Here is a 27,779-nt window from a genome sequence, read left to right on the forward strand (position 1 = left end):
AGGGCATGGGGGTCCCTCCAGGACTCGGGCCAGCTTTGGCTTGAGTCTTTGCTAGCGTGGCCTCTGTGGACCCTTGCAGGGTCCTGGTGATGGCACTGCCCCCCGCTGTAAAGCCCGTGGTCAGGAGGAAGCAGGGAGACTGGGAAAGGGTTTGATAGCAAGATGGGGGGTTCAGATGTTTCCTGTCAGAAGCAAGCGGGATGCCCCTGAGGCCCTAGCCTCAGCCCCTTCCCCAGCCACCCACCCCTCCTCCTTCCTCCAGCCCCAGCCTCTCCTCTGCCCGCTCTCATGCTCAGCCCAGAAACGCGCCCAGCCTCTCCAATTGAAACATGCCGCTGGGCCCCCCACAGCTGGTGCCCTCCTATCTCTGTTCCCCTAGCCTTCTCGGAAGGTGGAACAGGTGCATCTGTGGCCTCTTGGTGGCTTCCCATGGCTCCAGCCTTTCCCTGTCACTTTGTCCCCTCCCTCTTTAACTTTGGTCCAGAGGACATCAACAAACACGGCTCGAGCAAAGGCTGAAAAATATGCTGTGGTGGACCCCACACACTCCCGTGGGAACTCACTGGGGAACGTGAGACCGAGGCTGAGGGCCTAGGGGTCCTGCCCAGCCCACCTGCCAGCTGACGGTGGGCGCCCCATGAGCTCGGCCCAGCCTGGCCTGGCCAGCAGCACTGTGGACTTGTGAGAAGTGCCGAGGAGTTGCTGGTTATTTAAATCACTGAGTTTTAGGGCGGTTTTGTTACGAAGCATCACCGTAGCTGCAGATACCAGATCCGCAGCCAGGCAGGCTTGGGCCCCAGTCCCCTTCCGGTCCCTGGAGACACTCCCTGAGATGACACGGTATTTCTGGTTCTTCTCTTACGGGCCCCATTTTCTCCTCAATATCTTCTCCACCCTGGTTTCATGGAGCCACTCTCTTGGAACTTTCCTCGTACCACACTTCTCTGTTTTCTTCACGGGCTCCTCTACATGTGAAGGGGGCGGGCATCCCCTTAGCTCCAGCTGCCAACGATGTGCTCATGACTGGCCTGTTTTATTTTTTTTCTTCTTTTGAGACAGGGTCTTGCTGTGTTGCCCAGGCTGGAGTGCAGTGGTGCCATTACGGCTCACTGCAGCCTGGACCTCCTGGGCTCAGGTGATCCTCCCACCTCAGCCTTCTGAGTAGTTGGGACCACAGGTGTGCACCACCATGCTCAGCTAATTAATTTTCTTATTTTTTGTAGAGGGTCTTGCTACGTGGCCCAGGCTGACTGCCCAGTGTTTGTCTCCAGCCTGGGCCTCTCTCCTCAACTTCAGCCCTGTAGGTCCAGCTGCCTCCAGCCCACCTCCGTGTGAATGCCCCCAGCACATCCAGGTCCCCGTGTCCAAAGCTACTCAATGCCTTCCTGGCCAATGGCTCCTCCTCCTCCTCCTGCTTCCTACTTCAAAGGGTGGCACTGCCCTGCACTTTGCCACCCACATTGGAAGTCTTCAAGTCATCCTTGATTTCATTCTTGTGTCTACACCAGTCCTGCTGGCCTCCCCTCCCACAGGCCACTGGAAGCCCCCTTCTCCTTTCCCCCTCCCTCCACATTGCTCCCCTGGAAGGACGCCCTGCCCTCTTCCCTGTTCCCTCCACAACCATCACCATTCATTCTGCCACTTGGTCACACCTTGAGTGGCTCTCTAAGCAACGTCTGAATGCTCTGACCTGGCTCCCCCAAGCCCTCTGGCTTCTCCCACTCTCCGCTCACCACCTTGGTGTTCCACCCCTTCCTCCTCCACCAGCTTCCACGATACTACCACCGACTGCACTAGGGTCTCCAACAGTCGGTACTTCTGCTTCCTGTGTTTAAAATGCCCCATTCCAGGACTGGATCCTCGTGTCTGATCTTAATCACTACCGTATTTTCACTGAGTAGCAGAGGCTCCCGCTCGTAAGAGGCAATTAGTAAGGCTGAGCTGGACACATGGAATCTGGACAAGGTTGGAATTATCAGGAGAAAAATGAGGACGTGTGTGCAAAATGGTGTGGAGGGAGCAAAAACCTGCAGGTGAGAGCCGGAGACAGCCTCCCAGGTTAGACTGCTAACCTCTGAGAACGGGAACCGTGCCTTACTCATCTCTGAGCAGTAAAGGTTTTTTTTTTTTTTTTTTTTTTTGAGATGGAGTCTTGCTCTGTTGCCCAGGCTGGAGTGCAGTGGCGCAATCTCGGCTCACTGCAAGCTCCGCCTCCCGGGTTCACGCCATTCTCCTGCCTCAGCCTCCTGAGTAGCTGGGACTACAGGCGCCCGCCACCACGCCCGGCTAGTTTTTTTTTTTTGTATTTTTTAGTAGAGACGGGGTTTCACCGTGTTAGCCAGGGTGGTCTCGATCTCCCGACCGCGTGATCCGCCCGTCTCGGCCTCCCAAAGTGCTGGGATTACAGGCTTGAGCCACCGCGCCCGGCGCAGTAAAGGTTTTTTAAATGAATGGGATGAATGAGTACAGATCAGTCAATGCTTCAGGTCTAACCGAACTACAAAATTCATATTTAGGAGTGTGGTAAGAAAGACGTTATTCGGGACCGTTGCGCTAGGTACAGGGACCACTACCACGGGGGCTTGCAGTGCGGAGGGAGATCAGGCTCAGCTCCGAATACAGCAAGGGCAAGCGGAAACTGACAGCCAGGGAGCAGGGTGGGGTCAGTGAATGGAAAATTAATAGGAGAAAACATCAGGGATGAGGGCGGTTCTGGCTAAACCGATCCGACAGGGTTCTTGCTGAAGAGAGGCTGGAGCTATCAGACAGCACCTGGGGGAGGAGGAACCTGACCAGACGTGGAGGGTGATCTGATATAGACGCTGGGAGTTCTTGCTAAACTCACTTAGCAAGGCTCTTCGCTAAAACTGGATTTTACAAGGAAGAGCACAGATGGTGTAGAAGGTTTAGGAGGCTGCCTAAGTTTGGGGAAGCAAAGACTCTTTGTCACACCCCACCGACAATGAGTCCTGGCACCACCTGCACCAAAGGCGGCTTCCCTCCCCTCTAGGTGCCCCGCAAACCTAGGCTTCGCGGGAACAGTGGCTCTCTGACCTGCGTGTGAATCAGAGACACCTAGGCTTGTTAAAGCCAATTTCTTTTTTTTTTTTCTTTTTTTTTGAGACGGAGTCTCGCTCTGTCGCCCAGGCTGGAGTGCAGTGGCCGGATCTCGGCTCACTGCAAGCTCCGCCTCCCGGGTTTACGCCATTCTCCTGCCTCAGCCTCCCGAGTAGCTGGGACTACAGGTGCCGCCACCTCATCCGGCTAGTTTTTTTGTATTTTTTAGTAGAGACGGGGTTTCACCGTGTTAGCCAGGATGGTCTCGATCTCCTGACCTCGTGATCTGCCCGTCTCGGCCTCCTAAAGTGCTGGGATTACAAGCGTGAGCCACCGCGCCCGGCCTAAAGCCAATTTCTTTGGAGAGCCTCCGTTCTACAGCAGTGCAGTCCAAAAGAAATATCACAGCAGGCCGGGCGCGGTGGCTCACGCCTGTAATCCCAGCACTTTGGGAGGCCGAGGCGGGCGGATCACGAGGTCAGGAGATCGAGACCTCGGTGAAACCCCATCTCTACTAAAAATACAAAAAGTTAGCCGGGCGCGGTGGCGGATGCCTGTAGTCCCAGCTAGTTGGGAGGCTGAGGCAGGAGAATGGCGTGAACCCGGGAGGCGGAGCTTGCAGTGAGCTAAGATCGCGCCACTGCACTCCAAGAAATATCACAGCAGCCGTGTAGGCAATTTAAAATTCTATCTTAAAAAGGTTAAAAGAAACAGGTGAAATTAATTTTAATGACATATTTTACTTAACCCAATAGATACAAAATATTTCAACATGTAATCAATATGAAAACATTATCGAGATGCCTTACATTCTTTTTTCCAGTTACTTCTTTGGGATCCAGCGTGTATTTTATCTTTAGAGCCTATACGGTCCCACGTGGTGAGTGCCCCGGGTGGGAAGAGCCTGCAGGTGGGGGAGCAACGAAGCGGCCAGAGAACTACAGCTCCCGGCATGCTCCGGGCGCGCCCCGTGGCGCATTCCTTTGTGGTAGCCACAGCGCGCCCCTGGCGGCGGGAGCGAGACGCCTGTCTGAGAACCACATCTCCCGGCATGCGTCAGGGGCGCCCGTGACGCACTTCCGGTGCGGCGGCGACAGCGCGCCCCCGGCGGCTGCAGCGGCGGGAGCGAGGCGACCGCTGTGGCCGCAGCGAGTGACGGCGGCCAGGCAGACGGGAGCCGGGGCGGGGCGGCGGCGTCCCAGCGAAGGAGCGCGCGGGCGGCCTGGCCCCGCCCCCGCCCCGCCCGTCTGCCCGGTGACCTTCAGGGGCCCGGGCGGCGGGCGCAGGCCCCTGCAGCGGCGGCGGCGGGATGTTTGTGCAGGAGGAGAAGATCTTCGCGGGCAAGGTGCTGCGGCTGCACATCTGCGCGTCCGACGGCGCCGAGTGGCTGGAGGAGGCCACCGAGGACACCTCGGTGGAGAAGCTCAAGGAGCGCTGCCTCAAGCACGTAAGGCCGGGCCCCCTCCCCCGCCCCCAACACCCGCCCCGGACGCCTCCGACTGCGGACCCTGCCTCAGTCCCCGAACCGCTCCGGCCTGGGGTCCGCCGCCCAGTCCGCAGCTCCCAGGCCCTCTTCTCCGGGGGTGGAGGCAGCGCCTCCTGCCCGGTTGTCCGACTCTCCCCCTTTCGGATCCCACACCTCTGGACGCGCGTCTCGGGCCTGGCCAGCGGACACCGGTCGCTAAGCGCTCGCCCGGTGCCAGCCGCCTGGCCGAGCCCTCTACATACACTCCAGCCTCTCAGTTAACTCTGCAGCTACGCAGGGAGTTAGGGGCAGATCGGGAAACTGAGGCCTGGAGAGTGGAGTCGCCGACGGAGCAGGGCCTGACGACTTTCCAGCAGTTGTACCTTTTTGCTGTTGGGGTGAGGTTTTTTCCAGCAGCCTCTCTGAGAGCTGAGAATTAACGTAGGCTCCTTCATTAAGAGGCCCCTTCTCCTTCCTCTTCCCCTTTCCCGCAGAGCCGGCTGCTTGGAGCTCTTTTCCTGGCTGGCGCAGCCGGGCTGGCCACTGTGCCTCTTAGCTGGAGTGCCTGAAATAGTGTCGCTGCGGGACAAGGCCCTGCGCCCCTGCTTTTCTGCAGAGGTAAAATTGGTCAAGAGGGAAGGCCCAGGAGTAGGGTCTCCTGGCTGAGACACTTGTTAAAGTTTATTCACCCGAAATACTCCTGTGTATTTAGTTCCTTAGGTTGCTGATTTTTGGCACTAGTTCTCGAGTCTCTAATGGACTCAGTAAGGTCAGCTAAGCAGCCTATCTGTGTGTCAGACCGACCTCCTGTCTATACTTGACATGATCTGAGGGCTTGGCAGAATTTAGGTTGAAGGAGGCCGCAGCTTTCTAGCGGCGACTCCATGTGATAAGTTACGTATCTGTGTTGACAGGTTGGGTGCGTTAGACTTGAGCTAAGTGTGGTCTCTAAGGATAAACTTCAGTTCTTACCATAGCAGCTGCTTGCATAGAGTACTTTCGAGTTGCTTTTGTGAGCATGGTTCTGTGAAGTTCTGGAACTGTCAGAGGCAGGCTTGGCAAGTCCAGTCTGCAACGCACTGGCTGTGAACAACTGGGAGGTGCTGTCCTCAGGGTTCACACCAAGGAGGGGGCTGAGCCCCCTGCGTTCAAGGGTCGGTATGTTTTGGTTGCTTTCTTGCTTTTCTTCTGGCCCAGTCTGCATGATTTTGCCGTCTGGACAACCATCGGGGCAGCACTAAGCTCCAGCGCCGGTAACTCTGTGGGCATCCAGGCTGTTTGAGCCAGGCGTTGTTGCTTGCCTAGTTGCTTGTGTTTTAAAAAACTTCTCCGGGCTGGCAGGGTGACTCACACCTGTAATCCCAGCACTTTGGGAGGCCGAGGCGGGCGGATCATGAGGTCAGGAAATCGAGACCATCTTGGCCAACATGGTGAAACCCCGTCTCTACTAAAATACAAAAAAATTAGCCGGGCGTAGTGGCGCGTGCCTGTAATCCCAGCTGCTCGGGAGGCTGAGGCAGGGGAATCACTTGAACCCGAGAAGTGGAGGTTGCAGTGAGATGAGATCACGCCCCTGCACTCCAGCCTGGCAACAGAGCAAGACTCTGTCTCCAAAAAAAACCAACTACAACAGACAAAAAAATCCCACAAACTTCTCTGAGGGGCTGTATCCTCCCTGCGCCAGTGCAGAAGCTCCTCGGCGGCTGGGTTTATATCCGCAAGTTCAGGGCCAGGCTCAGAGTGGCACCAAAACAAACTTGTGGGTTAATGGAATAGACCAAAATATCCCGTGGACCCCACACTGCATCGACATGGGATGTCACCTGCATTGGTGCAGCATTTAGTTTAACTCCCTCAGGGCGTGATGCACACGCCACCATGACATTCTTTTTTTTTTTTTTTTTTTGAGATGGAGTCTTACTCTGTCGCCCAGGCTGGAGTGCAGTGGCATGATCTCAGCTCACTGCAAGCTCCGCCTCTGGGGTTCCCGCCATTCTCCTGCCTCAGCCTCCCGAGTAGCTGGGACTACAGGCGCCCGCCACCTCGCCCGGCTAATTTTTTGTATTTTTTTAGTAGAGACGGAGTTTCACCGTGTTAGTCAGGATGGGCTCGATCTCCTGACCTCGTGATCCGCCCGTCTCGGCCTCCCAAAGTGCTGGGATTACAGGCTTGAGCCACCGCGCCCCGCCTTGACATTCTTTTATGAAAGGAAATAGGAAATGAGAGCTGTTTGATCCGCAGATACTCACTCATGAATTTCAGGAGCATTGGGGGTCAGTTAGGCAGCCAGTTCCGATGTGATGCTGATTATTATATTCCTGATATTTATTACTCCATCTGATGTTGAGCTGTATCATTTGGGATTTTTTGGCGTTATACTACTTTAAACTAAGATTGTATTTCACTCTGCAGTCTCCGCAGGTGTGGAGGATCTGACTGGCAGGGGATATCCACACCACAAGAGCCGACATAAATTTCAGGACTTCAGAGCTGAGAGTCAGAAAGGCTCCCCACCACCGCATCCCATCGTGGTTCTGCAGGCAGGGCTAGAATGCATTAGTCAGAAAAGAGAACCCTCAAGTTGTGTATTTGAACGTCTCTCTGGAAGCCGGTCCCTGGATGTCATCCTGCCGTCAGCAGTGAGGTCTGGTGTGTTTTAGCTTTGTTGCTCCTCGCCAGGTCCCTAGTGCGTGCTGACACCGGCATGATTTTATCCTTCCTCTTTCCCCTCTACCTGGAGGGGCATGATGTCGGCTTCTCCCCGCTGTGCTCCTGGTTGTGCATTGCTGAATCGAGGGGCTTTATGATTACAACTCTTGCTGTTGTCTTTCCCTTTTCTGTTTTGTGCAAATTGGGATCACCGTGGTGGTCTCTAGCTTCCACGGCCCTGGAATGGAGAAGCGGGCAGGGGAACCCGTCTTGTACAACAGGTGGTTAATGAGTTTAGGAAAATCGTACCTGTGATGCGGTAGAGTTTTTGGTGCGTGTCGTAAACATTCATGAAATTCCAGCCTGGCCAGCATGGCGATACCCCTTCTCTACTGAAAATGTAAAAAACAGCCTGGCATAGTAGCGGACTCCTGTAATCCCACCTACTCAGGAGGCTGAGGCACAAGAATCTCTTGAACCTGGAAACTGGAGGTTGCAATGAGTGCAGATTGTGCCACTGCACTCCAGCCTGGGTGACAGAACGAGACCTTGTCTTTAAAAAAAAAAAAAGGAGTTCATGAAATTGCCAAAATAGAACACAGTACCTACTAGTATAGCTGTTAAATTTTCCATTTCCTAGATCGCATGAAGGTGGGTCCTCCGATGACGGATTGCGTCAGGAACAAGCAGAAACCTAGTGCTCTTCTGGGGAGGAGCAGGATGTAGAGGGGTGGGGGTGTGAGGGCCTCCTCCAGCGGCCTTGGCTGGGGCTTTTTTGCTGCCATACCCCAGCTTCTGCTGAGGACAAAGAAGCAGAGTGACGTGGTCGTCCTAGCGCTTCCACGTTGTTTCTGGTGTGCTGGTGACACGTGGACTACAGGTTTTTTGGGAATCGGTAGGAGAATTATTTTGGAAAATTGCATTTCGTAGTCTGTATATTCTGAACTTGACAAATGAACTGGCCTGCAAACTTTAGGATCGTGAAGAAGCACCCCCAGTATTTCAGGGAGCAGAGCCATTGTCAAATCCAGAGGCACTTGAGGGGCTCTCTGCCCTGTCGTAAATGGCAGGAGTGTGTCTTCCCAGTAGCCGCGTCCCCCCTCACATCCCCTCAGCCTGGCCAGTCTTGTGTGTGAAGGAGTGACAGCCCCTTTTTCAAAACTTTTTTTTTACTTTTTCAAAAAAGAGTAACAGAAAATTCCAGTTACTCTTCAAATGCCAGTGTTGAGAGGTGAAGTGTGTGCTTAGATTTTCTTTCCCAGCAAGCAGTTGTGTATGCTGGGTGTTTCAGAGCCTCTGTGGCAGCAAAGGGAGGTAGAAAGTGAGCTGCCAGCGGGGCCTCTGCCCGGCCACCTGAGACGTCCGAGGACGGCCTGTCCTGGGGTGGTGCCCCGGCCCTGCTCCAGGCTGGGCCATGCTCCTGACCCACGGGCTGAGCCCGCTACCAGGTTTAGAAAGTGCCCCTTGAGGGTTTCATCCTTTTCTGATCTTCAGGTAATTCTACCATCTAACCTCAGGGGATCTGTAAGAGCAAGAAAATAGTCAGCCTTCTCGCCGCCCAAGCTCTGAGTTCTGAAGGGTTTTCAGGCCAGGCTGTGGAAACGGTGGGTATTTAGGTGGGCGCTGTTTGGTGTGCTGGGGTGTGGTGTGATGTGTCGGGCCGTATGATGCTGAGACAGATAGATAATAGGGTGGAGTCGTGGAGCTCTGGACCGACTTGGGCACGAACACGCAGGCACATGTACCGACCTTGGTCTTCATCATGTGGCACCATCGGTGTTTGCCGTTCTTCACAAAATGGTGAGCCGACACGCAGAGCCCCCGTGTCCAAAGGAAAGCAGAGATCCCGCAAGCCAGTGCCATGTGCATGAGTCAGGGACAGCTGTGTGCTGTTTTGCAGAGAGGATGCTGGCTGAATTGAGGAGCAGGATCCACCCCTGCCAGCAGTTGGCTGTGAGGTCTTCGTAATGGCAGGGTTGGAAGGGATCATAGCCGTCTGCTCCAACGTCCTCCTGGAGTTTGCAGTCGGTAGCTGTCAAGATGGCTTCCCAGGTCCCCCGTGAGCACTGGTCAGAGGTGGCTGTGGTGTGTGTGAGGGGGATCTCCTCACTGCTGCCCACGTGTTGCCTCCCGTTCCCTGTGCGGGTGTTGCAGGGTTTCCAGGGTCCTGGTGACTGTGTGCCCATCGGTCCCCCTTCGAGCTGCCCAGGGGTGCAGCATGGCTGCTGCTTTGTGAGCTGGGCCAAGCCAAGAGCAGTCATGCTAAGTGCCCCTCTTATCCCAATCTCAGGGTGCAGCATGGCTGTTGCTTAGTGAACTCGGCCAAGCCAAGAGCAATCATGCCAAATGCTCCTCCTGTCCCAGTCTCGGGCTCTCTGTGAGCTGGTCTTCTTTCTGGGCAGTCTCTTGGGCCCCTTTCTTGCATCTGTGGAAGAAAGAAAAACGACTGCCCAAAACATAGGTAGGTCTTTAGACCATCAGAAAACAATGGATCTGCTATTTTCATTTAAAATTATTTTCCAGATCTTTCTAGACCAAAGAAGCAATTCTGGTGGCTGTGAATTGTCAGTAGGGTGTGTGGTATGTCAGAGCTGGGAGCTTGCTTCAGGAGTACTCCGTGGGCTCGGGATCAGCTCACTGGCCCAGGGGATCTGGCGCTGTGATGCTTCATTTGCCATCTACTATTAGTGGGAATTCTTGAATTTCATCCATGGTGTAATTTCTTAGCTCATAAGGAAACCCAGTAAATTCCAGGTGTGGCTTGGGATGCCAGGTCCTATGTTATTAGAATTACGATTTACTTATTTTCTGCCTTGAAATATCTATTTTTCCCCAGTGTGCTCATGGGAGCTTAGAAGATCCCAAAAGTATAACCCATCATAAATTAATCCACGCTGCCTCAGAGAGGGTGCTGAGTGATGCCAGGACCATCCTGGAAGAGAACATCCAGGACCAAGGTAAGGCTGCTGTGGGCGGGCGGGTTGGCATCAGGCATCGTGCGCTGCTGGGGGCGCTGGAGCTAGGAGGGGGTGGTCCACCCACAGGAGTCAGTGTTCTGAGCTGGACACGAGCACGAAAATGCGATCGACTAAGAGCATTCTGTTTTTCCTTTATTAAAAAGAGTTCCGTGATAGAATACCTGTGAAAAACAGCAGAAATTGAAATGGAACAAGCAGCAGACATTTGAGACACCACACGTGCATTTTGCTTTTAGTTCTGTTTGGAGCAAAGCGAGAGACTCCAGGGGCTCTGCAGCTTTCACCTTCGTTGTGGGGATTGTTGTCAGCATCCCAGTGCAGTGTTAGACACACACGTCCATTTAATTGCTTATGGTTTTGTGTCTGGAGGCACTTGAAGAGCTAACATCGGTTTTGGTTATGTCATTCAAATAATGCCTTTACTGATGGAATTCCTTGAAGTAAGCTGCTTTGAAAATCCTGGAAGTTTTGCTAACAGATACCCACTGAGGTGACCATCAAGCTCCAAGCCAGTGGGGGGTGGTCACCGTCGTGGGCTGAGGATGAGCCACATCTCAGGTTTTGACCTCCGAGGGTTGAGAGTAAACTCTCCGGCCTCACAGACTTTTTCAAAACTGAGCTGGTGAAAATGAGGGCCCCGTGCAGGATTGTCACCAATTCGTTGCACAATTACTGGGGCCATGCTGTGCACGCCTCTGGGGCCACGGGTCACCTGGGGCTTTGTGCCAGGCCTGGGAGCTTGTACCTCAGCTAGGGCCACACAGACGTCCTGAAAAAGTGAGGGAAGGCTGGCGTAGATCCTTGGTTTGGGGAGACCAAAGGAATCCCTGCTGTTTGGAGACATGGTGTCGCTCAGTCACCCAGGCTGGAGTACAGAGGCACAGTCAGACCCACCGCTGCCTTGACCTCCTGGGCTCAAGCAATCCTCTCACCTCAGTCTCCCAAGTAGCTGGGACTGTGGGCATGTGCCACCATGTGCAGCTATTTTTTGTATTTTCGTAGAGATGGGGTCTTGCCATGTTGTCCAGTCTGGTCTTGGACTCCTGGGCTCAAGTGATCCGCCTGCCTCGTCCTGTCAGAGTGCTGGGCTTGTAGGAGTGAGCCGCTGCACCCAGCTGAAGCCCTGCTCTTCTTCTTCTTCTTCTTTTTTTTTTTTTTTAAGACGAAGTCTTGCTCTGTCGCCCAGGCTGGAGTGCAGTGGTGCTCGGCTCACTGCAACCTCCGCCTCCCGGGTTCAAGTGATTCTCCTGCCTCAGCCTCCTGAGTAGCTGGGATTACAGGTGTGCGCCACCACGCCCGGCTAATTTTTGTAGTTTTAGTAGAGATGGGGTTTCACTGTGTTGGCCAGGCTGGTCTCGAACGCCTGACCTTGGGTGATTTGCCCACCTCAGCCTCCCAAAGTGCTAGGATTACAGATGGGAGTCACTGCGCCTGGCCGAACCCCTGCTGTTCTGTTCTCAGGGCATCTAGCACCCTTTATGCCGTTCTGTGGATATGAAACGATAACCAGTGTGATGGATATACATGTTGTTTTTTCTAGACGTCCTATTATTGATAAAAAAGCGTGCTCCATCACCACTTCCCAAGATGGCTGAGGTCTCAGCAGAAGAAAAGGTAAATTTCAAAGTTTGCAATTGGGGACCTTGATTGGTAGAAGTTTACATTTAAGAATTATAGGCCAGGTGCGGTGGCTCACGCCTGTAATGCCAGCACTTTAGGGGGCCGAGGTGGGCAGATCACCAGGTCAGGAGATTGAGACCATCCTGGCTAACATGGTGAAACCCCGTCTCTACTAAAAAAGATACAAAAAAATGGCCAGGCGCTGTGGCTCACGCCTGTAATCCCAGCACTTTGGGAGGCCGAGGCGGGTGGATCACAAGGTCAGGAGATCGAGACCATCCTGGCTAACACCATGAAACCCTGTCTCTACTAAAAAAAAAAAAAATACAAAAAATTAGCTGGGCATGGTGGTGGGCGCTTGTAGTCCCAGCTACTTGGGAGACTGAGGCAGGAGAACCGTGTGAACCTGGGAGGTGGAGCTTGCTGTAAGCTGAGATCGTGCCACTGCTCTCCAGCCTGGGCAACAGAGCGAGACTCTGTCTCAAAAAAAAAGAAAAAAATAATAATTATAGGCCGGGTATGGTGGCTTGTGCCTGTAATCCCAGAGATCGAGACCATCCTGGCCAATATGGCGAAACCCCGTTTCTACTAAAAATACAAAAAAATTAGCTGGGCGTGGTGATGCGCACCTGTAGTCCCAGCTACTCGGGAGGTAGAGGTTGCAGTGAGCCGAGATCGTGCCACTGCACTCCAGCCTGGCAACAGAGTGAGACTCCATCTCAAAATTTAATAAATAAATAAATAATTTTTAAAAAGAATTATAAAGAAGTTCTCCATACTAGTTGTTCACCAACCCACATATTTGCCATTTACAGTAGATGTGGTTATAAGGGGTTCTCTCTCCTGGCAGAGCCTGTTTAATCCATGTCAGTCCTGGTCCCTGCTCACGGGACCAGCACAGAAAACCTGCCTCTGAGTTGTTTGAGACAGAGAGGAGAGTAGGGGCACATCCTGCGTGACAGTTCACTCCCGTGCTGCTGTCCGCCTTCACCTGCGTGTGCTCCCGTTCCCTCCTCTTCTCAAGCAGCCAAGTCGGTCCTGACAGAAAAACGGAGGGAAGTTGGTAACCAACCTCCACACAGAATAAGGGCTGCGCGTGCAGAGAGTGGCCGGCGAGGGAGCACTCGCGACAAGCTGCGCCTCACACCACACAGGCTTGGCATCCCCATCCAAAAATCCACATGCACCGCAGTCCGAAACTTTTTGAGTGCCGAAATGACACTTAATGGAAGTGCTCGTTGGTGCTTTTCGAGTTTATTATTTGGAATGCAGATATTCCCAAATCTGAAAAAACCCGAAATCCGAACCAGTTCTGGTCCCAGGCATTTCAGATGGGGGACGCTCAGCCTGCACTCTTCATACTAAGAGGGGTTCTGGTCCCAGGCGTTTCAGATGGGGGATCCTCAGCCTGCACTCTTCATACTAAGAGGGGTTCTGGTCCCAGGCATTTCAGATGGGGGACGCTCAGCCTGTACTCTTCATACTAAGAGGGGTTCTGGTCCCAGGCGTTTCAGATGGGGGACGCTCAGCCTGCACTCTTCATACTAAGAGGGGTTCTGGCCCCAGGCGTTTCAGATGGGGGACACTCAGCCTGCACTCTTCATACTAAGAGGGGTTCTGGCCCCAGGCGTTTCAGATGGGGGACACTCAGCCTGCACTCTTCATACTAAGAGGGGTTCTGGTCCCAGGCGTTTCAGATGGGGGATCCTCAGCCTGCACTCTTCATACTAAGAGGGGTTCTGGCCCCAGGCGTTTCAGATGGGGGACACTCAGCCTGTACTCTTCATACTAAGAGGGGTTCTGGCCCCAGGCATTTCAGATGGGGGACACTCAGCCTGTACTCTTCATACTAAGAGGGGTTCTGGCCCCAGGCATTTCAGATCGGGGACACTCAGCCTGCACTCTTCATACTAAGAGGGGCTGAGTTCTGCCTGTCTTGTCTGTTTCTTGCAAAACAGAACTGGATGGCCTTGGTGTGTACATTCACACACACGTTATCGACTCGTGGTCTGCGCCGTCCACTCACGCGTGTCCCTTAGGAGAACCGTGCAGCGTGGTGTTTGCTGGCTGCCCCAGAAGCTCACACTTTGGAAAGCTCACTGAGCAGAGGAAGATGCGTTCTGCAAGTGGCACGTCCTACCCCACAGCAGGGCCCGAGCCCAGGCCGAGCGTGGAGCCTGCTGGCAAGAAGGGCAGCCACTTTCCCCTGCTGTCTTTGCATTACTCATCTCGAGGGTAGAGTTTCTTACTCGTGCTTTGAGAGGCTAAGGAGAGTGTTCACCGCAGAGAAGCAGCGGGCCCAACTCTTTTGGGCCAGGCCCATGCCTGGGAGTGCATAAGCTATTTTTGGGTTTCTCTGGGACCACGGGTCCCCAGGAAGAGCGCCCTGGGCTTGGGTCCCCTCCTTATCTTCAGCCACACCTAGCCACGCATGAGTAACACACAGGCTGCCGCCCCACCCATCTGCAGTGGACAGATCTGGGCCTGCCTCCGCCTGTCCCTGAGTCAGGCCTGTTTCTGGGAACTGCTGCAGGCAGCATTCACAGTTCTCAGATTACAGTTTGACCGTTGGTGTTCAGACTTACAGGCCCGTAACTAATATAAACAGTGGTGTCTGACCGGATAGCCACTGCCCCACAGACCCTTGGATGGGTAGCTTGGAGCTAACTTGAGGAGCTTACCTTTTCTCTTCAAATATTTGCAAACTGAAACATTATAAGATATCAATTCATATTTTTATGAATTAATTATTATTATTATTGTTATTTTTGAGACAGAGTTTCGCTCTTGTTACCTAAGCTAGAGTGCAGTGGCACAATCTTGGCTCACTGCAACCTCTGTCCCCCAGGTTCAAATGATTCTCCTGCCTCAGCCTCCCGAGTAGCTGGAATTACAGGTGCGTGCCACCACGCCCGGCTAATTTTTTGTATTTTTACAAGAGACGGGGTTTCACCATGTTGGCCAGGCTGGTCTCGAACTCCTGACCTCAGGTAATCCACCTGCCTCAGCCTCCCAAAGTGCTAGGATTACAGGCATGAGTCATCGCGCCTGGCCTAAATCAATTTTTAGTTTAGTTTTTGGTTTTGTTTCAGAGACAGGATCTCACTCTGTTGCCCAGGCCACAGTGCAGTGGTACAATCATAACTCATTGCAACCTTGACCTCCTGGGCTTAAGGAGTCCTCCTGCCTCAGCCTCCCGAGTAGCTGGGACCACAGGTGTGTGCCACCATACCCAGCTAATTTTTGTATTTATGAATTAATTTGTAAGTCAAAGTGACGTATGTTTTTAAAAGGTCAAATAATACTACAAATCTTTTAATAAGAATTAGTGGTCTTGGCTGGGTGCAGTGGCCCACGCCTGTAGTCGCAGCACTTTGGGAGGCTGAGGTGGGAGGATCACTTGAGCCCAGGAATTTGAGACCAGCCTGGGCAGCATGATGAAACCCTGTCTCTACAAAAACCATAAAAAATTAGCTGGGCGTGTTGGCACAAGCCAGGCAGTGCACATCAGGCTGGAGTGTGTGGTATGATCTCACCTGACTGCAACCTCTGCCTCCTGGGCTTAAGTGATCCTTCTCCCTCAGCCCCAGGAGTAAAGCGACTAGGACTATAGGTGTGTGCCACCACACGTTACTAATTTTTATATCTTTTTTTAGACATGGGGCCTCGCCGTGTTGCCCAGGCTGGTCTTGAACTCCTGGGCTCAGGTGGTCTCTTCCACCTTGGCCTCCCAAAGTGTTGGGATTACAGGCGTAAGCCACCACGCCTGGCCCAACCACTCATAACTCTTTTTATCTTTAACAATTCTCTTCCTGATTTCTAAATAATAAGTGTATATTATTATTCCTTGAATGACCAACTTTAGTCTCTATTGACTTCTTAATGAAGAAACTGTAGTACCTCCCTCTCTCCTCCCTTGAGGGTTAGATTATAATGCTGGTTGAAGATCTCAGGGCTTTCATTACTATTATAATTGAAGTGTAGTTTTCAGCTGTGAGCAAAATAGATTAAGATTATCCATCCTTCTCACACAACTTTGTTTTTCCTGGAATTAATACTTGCCTCTTCCTTTCGTTTGCTTGTTGAGTTTCTTGTAGGCTTATCGCTCATTTTTTCACGCTCTTCCACAGAGCTGATAAAGCTTCTGGAAACATGGGCACAGATATCAGGTCGCCGGGGCCTTCCCTTTCTCCTGGGGCTGTCCCTCCAGATCCCTCTGGCCTGCGCATCTGTCTGAGTCGCTGCCTTCCAGGCCTGCTGCACAGCCTGGCTTTCCTGCCTCTCTCCTGTGGTAGAGTTTGCTAAGTCTGTGCAAGTTTTCCGTTGCCACGCAACAAATCGCCACGCACGTAGGCGCTTAAAACAGCACTCGGCTTGTAGCTTGCAGTTCTGTAGAGCAGAAGTCTGGCTGGGTGAGTTCAGCTGGTTTCTGTGCTCAGGGTCTCGAGCTGAAATCAGAGTGCCGAAGGGCTGTGTTCAGGGTGCTGAAGGGCTGCCTTCCTTTCCGAGGCTGGGAAAGATTCTGCTTCTGAGGTCTTCCGGCGGTTGGCAGAGTCCAGTTCCGACCCATTTTCTTGCTGGTTGCCGGCTGGGGGCTGCTCTCAGGGCCTGGGCGTGGCCCGCATTCCTACCCACACAGCCTCCTCCTCCTTCAGAGCCAGGAGCGGGATTTCTGAAGTGTTGAATCTCTCTTTCCAGAAAGAGACCCATCCCTTTTAAGGACCTGTCTGATTAGGTGAGGCCCACCAAGGATCATGCTCTTTCTCCAGAGTCGGCTGTGCCGCGTGATGTAACCTGACCCAGAGTGGACTGTGTCCTCCTGCTCATGCTCTGCAGCCACGCACGGGCAACTGCCAGGCACGGGGAGCGTGCCGCCGTCCTCGAGTTCTGCCTGCCGCAGGACCAGGTGTCTTGTTCTTCTCGACCTGTCCCTTGGTCTGGTGGAGCCTGACTTCCTCTAGTGCCCGGGAGGAGAAACCATCTTGAGGCCTTGCATTCCAGCACAGGAGCTGTGGAGGGGGCACCGCCGTGTGCAGCACACGAGGCAGCTCTGAGCCGTTCCTCCCAGCACCAGCCGAGGCCTCCCCTTCCTCTGCTCCTTCTAGAACCTTCTGCCATCTGGTGTGCTGTAGCGTTCTGGGATGTTCCACGGTGTCTCTGCTGCGGGTCTTTCTCTCTTCGCTCTTCCTGGCGCATTGACTCTGGAAATTCAGATGTTTGAGTTCTGGGAGATTTAGTCCTGGAAAATGTCCTGAATTGGTTTTTTGATCTCCTTGTTTTCTTTTCTCTTTCTGTAACACTTATGAGTTGGCCGGCAGGCCTGTTTTCTGAGGGATTCCTTGCTTTATCTTCTAAGCATTCTGTAGCGTTTTTGATCTGGCTGTAACGTATTTAAATTCCTAAGCCGGTTCTCCTCCTCGGATGTCTTCTAGTGTTCTCGCGTGTTCCTCTGCGGGCCGTGTGTCCTGGCTCATAACACTGTCGTCTTCCCTGCTGGCTCCTCACTTTGTGCTGCTTTCTGTTGTTCCTTTTCTTTTATTTCTCAGTCGGAGTCTCACTGTCACTCACCCAGGCTTGAGTGCAGTGGTGTGATCTCAGCTCACCTCCCAGGTTCAAGCGATTCTCCTGCCTCAGCCTCTCGGGTAGCTGGGATTACAGGCGTGCACCAGCACACCCGGCTTATTTTTGTATTTTTATTAGACATGGGGTTTCACCATGTTGGCCATGCTGGTCTCGAACTCCTGACCTCAAGTAATCTACCCACCTCGGCCTCCCAAAGGGCTGGGATTATAGGCATGCACCGCTGCGCCCAGCCTGTTCCTGTTTTTATTTGGGTTTTTGTCTTTTGTTCTGGAAGCCTTCCGCAAACGTCTGGCCGGCTGTCTGTGGCTGAATGCCACCTTCCAGAGGCTCTGGATCTTGTTAGCAGTGCTTTGGGACTGGGTGGCTGGCTGGGGCACTGCCCTTTGGGTGCAGACCCTGCCATTTTGCCCCCTCCCACCTCATGGCTGTGTCTGCCCCACTCCCCTGCTGCTGGGTCTCCCTGTCGAGGGTGCTGGGGGTGCCACTTTCCCTCTCATGAGCCGAGGGCTTCTGGCCCGGGGTCTCAAGCCCAGCTCTCTGGGAGTTGCCGGCAGGACTGGATGGCAGGGGAGCGCAGGGCAGGGTGGGGGAGGATGGAGTCCTAGCTCCTGAGGCTCGCTCCCCGTCCCCTGCCACCGATGCAGTTCTCGGAGGCTGGAATGGTCTTGCTCCCCGTCCCTGCCACCGATGCAGTTCTCGGAGGCTGGAATGGTCTTGCTCCCCGTCCCTGCCACCGATGCAGTTCTCGGAGGCTGGAATGGTCTTGCTCCCCGTCCCCTGCCACCGATGCAGTTCTCGGAGGCTGGAATGGTCTTGCTCCCCGTCCCTGCCACCGATGCAGTTCTCGGAGGCTGGAATGGTCTTGCTCCCCGTCCCTGCCACCGATGCAGTTCTCGGAGGCTGGAATGGTCTTGCTCCCCGTCCCCTGCCACCGATGCAGTTCTCGGAGGCTGGAATGGTCTTGCTCCCCGTCCCTGCCACCGATGCAGTTCTCGGAGGCTGGAATGGTCTTGCTCCCCGTCCCTGCCACCGATGCAGTTCTCGGAGGCTGGAATGGTCTTGCGTCCATGCTCTGCTCTTGGCCTGAGCCTTCGTAGCTCCGCTGATCCCTCCATCCTCATCCTCTGCCGTCTTCTGAGAATGTGCTGTCACTCTTCCGGTTCTGTTCCTCTCCCATCACTTTTGTTCTCTTGAGTTTCTGCTGCCGTAACTGCCCGTCAGGAGCTTCCAGAAGGAGCAGAGATGAGTTGGTGATTTTGGCCTCAGGGCTCAGCTGCAGCCTGGGTGGTTCTTCTGGAGTTGCCTCCCTTGCCCCAGCCCTGCCACAGCCCCCGTGTGGTTGTCGTTCTGTGACCCTTGCTCCTGCTCTGCCCCTCACCTACCGCTTCACTCTCATTTACGGCAGAGCAGGCGCTGAGGACACGTCTGCTGTCCCTGGGCCTTGCCCAGAACTCTCCAGGCTCCCCCAGCTCATCAAGGAGTTTACACCTCTGGCTCCTAAAGGAGACGGAGTCTTTCCTGGGCAGAGCTCTGCTGGTTCAGTTTTCATCATCTTGCTTTTTGGTGCTGTTACGTTCATGTCTGACTTTCTGATTACTTTTCTGTGTAGAAAAAACAAGACCAGAAAGCTCCAGATAAAGAGGCCATACTCCGGGCCACCGCCAACCTGCCCTCCTACAACATGGACCGGGCCGCGGTCCAGACCAACATGAGAGATGTAAGTGTCGGCCCAGAGCGGCGGGGGGCGCGTGGGGTCCCCATGTGGGGGATTGCCGTGGGGGGTTCCCGCAGGGCGGGGCAGCAAGAGGAGATTCTCTAGGAGTATTTGGGGAAGTCAATGAGGGGGTCTATAGGACTGCACTGTTTTGCATTTTTCTGTAAATCAAAAATTATTTCCAAGTAAGAGTTGGAAAGCCATCTGAAGGCAGGGCTGGAAAGATAGATACCCCTGGGAAAACGTCAGTCCGGCCCTGAGTTTGGCAGAAATGTTTAGATAGAATTCTGCACCCAAAGCGGGCGGATCACCTGAGGTCAGAAGTTCGAGACCAGCCTGGCCAACATGGTGAAACCCCGTCTCTGCTAAAAATACCAAAAATTAGCCGGGCGTGGTGGTGGGCACCTGTAATCCCAGCTATTCAGGAGGCTGAGACAGGAGAATCGCTTGAACCCGGGAGGCAGAGGTTGCAGTGAGCTGAGATCGCATCACTGTACTCCAACCTGGGTAGCAAGAGCGAAACTCTGTCTCAAGAAAAAAAAAAAAAATCTGAACCCGTGAGTTATTTTGGATCAGAACGTTGTCAGTTAAAAAAGAAAAGTGTTTGCAGTGCTCACGTGGACACCCCAGCAGTGGGGCACGTGCTGTGCTGGGGTGGGAGGACGGCTGGCTTCCAACGTCATCCGATGCCAGTCCGACCTAAGGGCACTGCTGCCATAACCCCTGTTTCATTTTAGGAATGAACCTCTTGGGGTCTCTTCCAGAGAGTTCTGTGCCGACCAGGGCGTGGTGACTTTTCCCCAGCAGCCAGCCTGTGTGTCTCCCATCCTGTGTGTGTCCAGCTCAGAGGTGTTTCTCTAGTGTGGGATCCACACCAGGGCTCACACTTGTGTGAGAGAAGGGACAGCTGACACCTGACCTCTAGCTGTTCTGGAGGGCATCTTTGTTCCGTCCCACCACTTGTCCTGCCTGGGGAGGACAGTGATGGCCACCGCTGTGTGGCAGGCATGCCTCCACCGGGGGCCGGCAGACTCAGGGGCGTGGAGCCTCAGATGATTCTGTTTTCTTCAGTGAAGCCAGAGAGGGTCTTCAGTTGGCTGGACCGACGGTTTCCTCACTGGGCACGGGCTGAGTATCAGGCCAGCACTGAGTGACTGTCACCGGGCGTTCCTGTCCCTTTCCACTGGCTTCAGTCCCACCTTCAGGGAGGCCCCTGGCCCTGCCAATCCCCTGCCTTGCCCTCAGTTGATCCTGCTGTCTTGCAGGAAAGCAGTGTCATCTCGACTCTGAGGATCGGAGTTCCAGGATGGGAGCAAGCCATAGGTCCAAGCAGGTTTGCGGGACATTTAGAGAATTGATCTCCTTTTTTTTCACTGCAGTTCCAGACAGAACTCCGGAAGATCTTGGTGTCTCTCATCGAGGTGGCGCAGAAGCTGTTAGCACTGAACCCAGATGCGGTGGAACTGTTTAAGAAGGCGAATGGTATGAGTCAGCCCTGATGCTGCATTCCAGGCGTGGTTCGCTGCCTGCCTGGGGGAGCGTCTGCAACTCACGCACCACCAGAACCTCTGTGCTGAGGGCCTGGGGCCTGCCTCACAGGCAGCTCCTGTTGATACGCCTGAGGGCGGGCAGGCAGAGCTCAGACAGATCATTCCTGAAAATGTTTGTGCTCAGATAAGGCCCCTGGGCCTGAGGCTGGAGCCTTCATGGCCCTGTCGTCTCCCCCCGCAGCGATGCTGGACGAGGACGAGGATGAGCGCGTGGACGAGGCCGCCCTGCGGCAGCTCACGGAGATGGGCTTTCCGGAGAACAGAGCCACCAAGGCCCTTCAGCTGAACCAGTGCGTGGGGGCCACCTCCTTCCCTTGCCGGAGACACGTGGGGCCTGGTCTTGTGGGGCTCCCACCGTGGGTGACGTCCTCCTACCCTAAACTCTTTGTTTGACTGAATCTTTTCTAACGTGTGGGGTTTTCAAGAGGTACCTTAAATATGGGCCTGCAAAGCGTTTTGGGGGTGAATGTGGCAGAGCAGTCGTTGTATAAATTCTCTTTGGGCCGTTGTATGAGAACTCAAGGTGAAGCCCGTTTGTAGCAGGAACACGGCCTCTAACATCTTCTCAGGATTTCCGTGTGAGCTACTGGTCCTGCTTCTGTGTTCAGATCTAAAACGAATAATCCGAGATCCAGGGGCAGCCGGGGGCGCTCCATCCCTAAGCTCCCAGCAGAGACCTCCTGGTCCACTCGCGTCTCCTTAGACGGGCTTCTGTTTCTGCCCAGGGTCTCAAGGTAGTCTGAGGCAAGGACCAGAGCTTCCGTTGCACCTGTGTTCATTCAGGTTCTCATTATAAGGGCCACCAGCTGATGCTGGAGAAGTCACTACCATAGCAGAGGCTCTTGGGAATGGACAGGAGGCGAAGGCCCCGGTCCGTTAGCCTGGGGGTGTTGGAAAGAGTCTCTTGCCTTGCAGCATGTCGGTGCCTCAGGCCATGGAGTGGCTAATTGAACACGCAGAAGATCCGACCATAGACACGCCTCTTCCGGGCCAGGCTCCCTCAGGGGCTGAGGGGGCCACCGCAGCCGCCCCTGAGGCTGCCGCAGGAGCCGGCACCGCCGACGAGGAGGCCAGAGATGAGCTCACGGAAATCTTCAAGAAGATCCGGAGGAAAAGGGAGTTTCGGGCTGATGCTCGGGTATGTGTTACTAGACCTGTCGCCAGGCAGAGTCGCCATGTCTTCCCTTGAGGTGGCGCCACGGAAAGGAGGCTGGGGCTGTGTGGCTGACCTTGGGCTGAGCCGGCTCATGTCCCAGGAGAGAGAGAAGCTGGGGAAGGGGGTTTATAGGCGGGCCTGGGAAGTGGCGAGCCTGGACCGCGGCCCGAGTTTCTGAGCACCCCTGTAAGTTATCCCGGCTTGAATCCAGGCACCCCAGTTTCCTCTCTGTTGCCACATTCGTCACCTTTTGAAAAACGACATTTTACAGTTCCTGCTGACCACTCATGTCCACAAGCCGCCCCTATTTAGCCGCGTGTCTGCGGGGTGGGGGTCCTGCTCAGAGACCGGGAGGGTCATCTGCTGTGGTGGGTGTCTGTGAACGAGGGGCCGCTCAGGCTGGCCACCCGCCTCCATGGCGCGGTCTGCAGGGCTGCAGGGTCCCTGCGCCTGTGTGTGTGGACCTTCCTCGCCCGCACCTCATGTCCCCGTTCTTCCTTCTCTCTCCTGTTCTTTGATTCGGGTCTTACTTCCTCCTCGGAGGTCTCTGTCTGCTCCGACATGCTCAGACGGCAGATCCGCTCCGTCAGGGCTTCCATCCGCATGCTCTCGTCTCACATGTGGCGTTGATGGTTTCCCTGGGGTGTGTGACGTTGTGCTGTGGCCTCACCTGCGGGGCTCGTGTCTTCCGTGGAGTTCCCTGTGGCCAGGCTGTAGACATCCACCTGGGGTGATTCTGAGTTTGCTTCTGCCGGTGATGAGTGGGGCCCCTGCCCCTCATGTCCTGCAGTGTAACCCCCGGCTTCACAGCTCAGGTCTTCCCTGCACAGGGTCCCGTGGAGACAAACGCTTTTCTTTGTTTCTTTTAAAATTTAATTTAATTTTAAGTTCTGGGATACATATGCAGGATGTGCAGGTTTGTTCCAAAGGTAGACATGTGCCATGGTGGTTTGCTGCACATGTCAACCTATCACCTAGGTATTAAGCCCAGCATACATTAGCTATTTATCCTGATGCCCTCCCTCCCCCGGGCCCCCAGCAGGCCCCGGTGTGTGGTGTTCCCCTCGCTGTGTCCATGTGTTCTCATTGTTCAGCCCCCACTCATGAGTGAGAACAGGAGGTGCTTGGTTTTCTGTTCCTGTGTTAGTTTGCTGAGAACAATGGCTTCCAGCTTCATCCATGACCCTGCAAAGGACGTGATCTCGTTCCTTTTTATGGCTGCCTAGTATTCCAGGGTGTGTATGTCCCGTATTTTCTTTATCCAGCCTACCCAGTTTCTTTTCTTATCCATGGGCATTTGGGTTGATTCTATATCTTTGCTGTTGTGAATAGTGCTGCAGTGAACATATGTGTGCACGTATCTTTATAATAGAATGATTTCTGTTATTCCTTTGGGTATATACCCAGTAATGGAATTGCAGGGTCAGATGGTATTTCTGTTCCTAGGTCTTTGAGGAATCACCACACGTCTTCCACGGTGGTTGAACTAATTTACGTTCCCACCAACAGTGTAAAAGCGTTCCTGTTTCTCCACAGCCTCACCAGCAGCTGTTGTTTCTTGACTTTTTTTTTTTTTTTTTTTTTTTTGAGACGGAGTCTCCCTGTCGCCCAGGCTGGAGTGCAGTGGCCGGATCTCAGCTCACTGCAAGCTCCGCCTCCCAGGTTCACGCCATTCTCCTCCTGAGTAGCTGGGACTACAGGCGCCCGCCACGTCGCCCGGATAGTTTTTTGTATTTTTTTAGTAGAGACGGGGTTTCACTGTGTTAGCCAGGATAGTCTCAATCTCCTGACCTCGTGATCCGCCCGTCTCGGCCTCCCAAAGTGCTGGGATTACAGGCTTGAGCCACCGTGCCCGGCCAATTTCATGACTTTTTAATAATCATCATTCTGATTGGCATGAGATGGTATCTCATTGCAGTTTTGATTTGCATTTCTCTAATGATCAGTAATGCTGAGCCTTGCTCTGTTGCCCAGGCTGAATTCTTCCTGCCTCAGCCTCCTGAGTAGCTGGGACTACAGGCACGCACCCACCACGCCCAGCTAATTTTTGTGTTTTTATTGGAGACAGGGTTTCACCATGTTGGCCAGGCTGGTCTCAAACTCCTCACCTCAAGTGATCTGCCCGCCTCGGCCGCGCAAAGTGCTGGGATTACAGGAGTGAGCCACCGCACCCGGCCAACTGTCTTCTTTTGAGAAGTATCTGATCATGTCCTTTGCCCAGGTTTTAATGAGGTTGTTTTTTTCTTGTAAATTTGTTTATTCCATGTGGATGATGGATATTAGACCTTTGTCAGGTGGATAGATTGTAAAAATGTTCCCTTCTGTAGGTTGTCTGTTCACTCTGATGGTAGTTTCTTTTGCTGTGCAGAAGCTTTTCAGTTTAGTTAGATCCCATTGAGACAAATGCTTTTCTAGTCCATCTTCTCATCTTTTCAGGGTCCTCGTTTTTCAGTAAGGGTCTCATTTCCCACTGTCTACCTCCCATGGGCCCAAGGCGCACGTTCTGTCTGTGTGTGGACGTTAGACCCTGTGCACACCCTTTCACAGAGCTAGTTTTCTGTCTCTTCCTTCTTGGTTTTTGTCACTTGTGGATATCCCTTTCTTGTGAGTTTAGCTATGCATTTAAAAGTTTCTCTTTTTTTTTTTTTTTTGAGACAGTTTCATTCTGTCACCCAGGCTAGAGTGTGGTGGCACAATCATGGCTTACTGCAGCCTTGACCTCCTGGGCTCGAATGATGCTACTTCAGCCTCCTGAGTAGCTCTTACAGGCACGCACCACCAAACGGGGCTAATTTTTTAATTTCTAAAATTTTGTACAGATAGGGATCTCCCTGTGTTGCCCAGGCTGGTCTTGAACTCCTGGCTTCAAGTGATCCTCTTGCCTTGGCCTCCCAAAGTGCTGGAATTACAGGCATGAGCCATTGTGCCCAGCCTAAAAGCATTTTTGTTTTATTTTTATCTAGCATTTCTAGGTTTAGCAGAAAGTGTGTCTCGTTGTGCTTGTCTCCTAGGGAGCCAAGTTCACATCTGATCCTGGAAGCCTGTCGGGCGGAGCGGCCACTCTCCAGCTGGGTCCCTTGTGCGCTGAGGCTGGACTTTGCACTCTCCCGTGTTGTGGTGCTACACGGTCTCTTGGAAGTTGTTAGTCATATTCTTTCTTGCCGTCTTAAGCCTTTTTGTTAAATAATATGCTCATTCTTTACAATCTTAACGTGCTCATTTTCCTAAGATCTTCCCCATTGTCATTCCCTCCTGTCATCTCTCTGTGTCAGAATATTCTGTAGAATGTCTTTGATGAAAATGGTTACAAGGTGGTCAAGGCTTGAGGGGCCAGCCTATCAGTCCTTCTACCCTTTGGTTTCTGTATGAGTCTTGAGATCAGGCAAGTATCCAGTAGAGATCGAGATATTAGCTTCGTTACCGAGAAAGGATTGGAGAGCTCTGACTTGAGGCCAAAACAGATTTCCTGCTGCCCCTCCCTTTCCAGTGGTGGACAGAATACCTGCCGGCCGGGGGCAGAGCTGGCAGGGCCTGAGGTCCTGCAGCCCGTGAGTGCAAGGCCCCTCTCCCATTGCTGCCCACAAGCAAGTCTTTGCCCCCATGGGCTGGGAGGGAGGGCGGGGGCTGCCAGGTGTTGCCTCAGGAGTACTGGGGCATCATTTCCTGGGCTGAGGTAGAAATGAGGGAGAGTGCTTCCTATTGAAGCTAGTGAGAAGGGCATCCTGTCCTTGAATTCAATAGATTCCAGGCTATTCTATATGACTTTGATACCAAAATATTGTATGGTGAGTTCTTCCAAAGTTCATTGTTGGAGCTCCTGGAGTTAGGATGTGTCTCAGGAAGGACCATAAATAGAAGATACGGAGTTTTTTTCTTTTTTGAGATGGAGTATCACTGTGTTGCCCAGGCTGGAGTACAGTGGTACGATCTCGACTCACTGCAGCCTCCACTTCCCGGGCTCAAGCGATTCTCCTGCCTCAGCCTCCCGAGTAGCTGGGATTACAGGCGTGTGCCATCACGCCCAGCTAATTTTTATATTTTTAGTAGAGATGGGGCTTCCCCATGTTGGTCAGGCTGGTCTCAAACTCCTGACCTCAGGTGATCCTCCCGCCCCGGCCTCCCAAAGTGCTGGGATTACAAGCGTGAGCCAGTGCGCCTGGCTGTGACTTTTGACCTGATCACGCACACAGTTTAGCTCCAGCCAGCATCCTTCCTGAGCTCCACCCCAGCTCAAGTCTTTTTCTGCCAGGTTCTCTTGAAAGCATCTGACAATGCAGTCCAGACTGGCTGCGGACGCGCACGGTCCGTGGGGCGCGGTGCTGCGTGAAGTCAGCCTGGGTGGTGCTGGGAGCTGTGTGGGGCCGGCACCCCTACACTTATGGCCTTATGGTGGCCGGAAAACTGACAAAGACGGAGAGGACTCTGGGGGCTTCAAGAGAGTGGGATCTGACCTTTCAGGGATTAGGAGAGGCCCTTGAAATTTTGATAAAGCCTTCTTTTTATTTATTTATATTTTTTCAAAACGGACCCCTTTAACATTGTGTTATAAATCTCCAGAGTAAAGGATGTATTATCTGGTTACATGAATTGTGTCCAGAAAAATGTACGCCCTTCCCCAAAAATGAATTAGTATATGTTTAGTTGTAGCTTAAGTTTTGTTCAATATTAAAATTAAAAAATTAGTTTTAGGACTTTTTTTCTAAGATAAAATCTGAATAAAACCTTTTTTCATGGATTACAATGACATTTTTGTTTCCATTGAGATTGCATTTACTGACGTGGCCTTTCTCTAATGCCACTTATTCTTGGATAACAAGCCCCTCTGGGGTAAACCTGCAGTGGCTGCTGAGAGAGTCTTATCCACACAGCCATTGGACAAACCTGAAAGGGTCTGAAGTTGGCCTGACTGCCTCATGTCCACATAAGCGATGCATTTCTACCTGTCATAACTTGTGGCTTCTCCCCACAACCTGTGGCTCCCTGAAGACAAGCCTGGGAGCTGCACTGACCCCCTGGCTCTGCTAACTACAGTCATACTCTTCACTTCTTCGGCTTTAGGATGCTGAAAACCAAGATCTGTTTCAGTAGAGCTGTGAGGAAAGAGAACGTGGACGGAGAACGTCCGCAGTGCTGTTGGGAGCACCCCCCGCTAGGGTGCCGGGGAGCAGGGCCCCCTCTCTGCACGCAGGGCACTGGTTCCTCGGCCTCCTGCTGCCCCCAGCGAGCTAACGGCTGTGCTGTCCTCTAGGCCGTCATTTCCCTGATGGAGATGGGATTCGATGAGAAGGAGGTGATAGATGCCCTCAGAGTGAACAACAACCAACAGAATGCTGCGGTGAGTGTCGGGCTGTGGTGAGTGAGTGTTGGGCTGTGGTGAGTGTCGGGCTGTGGTGAGTGAGTGTCGGGCTGTGGTGAGTGTTGGGCTGTAGTGAGTGAGTGTCGACTGTGATGAGTGAGTGTCGGGCTGTGGTGAGTGTTGGGCTGTAGTGAATGAGTGTCGGCTGTAGTGAGTGAGTGTCAGGCTGGGTGAGTGCTGGGAGCCTCACTCATGAGTGCCCCGGGCATGATAGAGGCCGTGTGTTTCCCTATTTTCACATGCAGTCGGCTGTGTGGCTCTTTAAGTGAGATAATAGGATAGATGGCACAAACAGTATAAAAATGTAAAAATACAGAATTCTAGGCTTTGTCTTTTTAAAAGGGTGCCTTATATGTACATATTTTATGGATGGGTAATTTGTTCATTTATCTTTTTTTTTTTTTTTTAAATTTTTTTGGAGTCAGGGTCTCACTCTGTCCCCCAGGGTGGAATGCAGCAGTGTGATCACACTCACTGCAGCCTCGATCTCCTGGGCTCAAGCGATCCTCCCGCCTCAGCCTCCTGAGTAGCTGGGACCACAGGCATGCACCACCATGCCCGGCTAATTGATTTTAGTTTTTTAGAGACGAGATCTCCCTTTGTTGCCCAGGCCGATCTTGAATTCCTGGCTTCGATCGATCCTCCTGCTTT

The 27,779-nt window shown here is 53.2% G+C and overlaps 1 protein-coding gene across 2 annotated transcripts in view; it reads left to right on the plus strand.

The window, feature by feature from the left end:
- The window catches only part of UBAC1 (UBA domain containing 1), a 46,787-nt gene that overhangs the window by 12,739 nt on the left and 6,269 nt on the right, over positions 1-27,779 (plus strand). The window contains exons 2-9 of one of the 2 annotated variants that reach the window (XM_077967129.1): positions 4,329-4,504; positions 10,008-10,128; positions 11,690-11,763; positions 18,962-19,069; positions 20,446-20,548; positions 20,798-20,906; positions 21,532-21,754; positions 27,021-27,107. In XM_077967129.1, the coding sequence (XP_077823255.1) occupies positions 4,367-4,504; positions 10,008-10,128; positions 11,690-11,763; positions 18,962-19,069; positions 20,446-20,548; positions 20,798-20,906; positions 21,532-21,754; positions 27,021-27,107 (963 nt within the window). In that variant the 5' untranslated portion in view covers positions 4,329-4,366. Of the gene's footprint in view, positions 1-4,152; positions 4,505-10,007; positions 10,129-11,689; positions 11,764-18,961; positions 19,070-20,445; positions 20,549-20,797; positions 20,907-21,531; positions 21,755-27,020; positions 27,108-27,779 lie in introns of those variants that run through there. The other variant, XM_028834604.2, reaches the window with a different exon arrangement.

This window comes from Macaca mulatta, chromosome 15, assembly GCF_049350105.2.
Source record: "Macaca mulatta isolate MMU2019108-1 chromosome 15, T2T-MMU8v2.0, whole genome shotgun sequence".
Lineage (NCBI taxonomy): Eukaryota > Metazoa > Chordata > Mammalia > Primates > Cercopithecidae > Macaca > Macaca mulatta.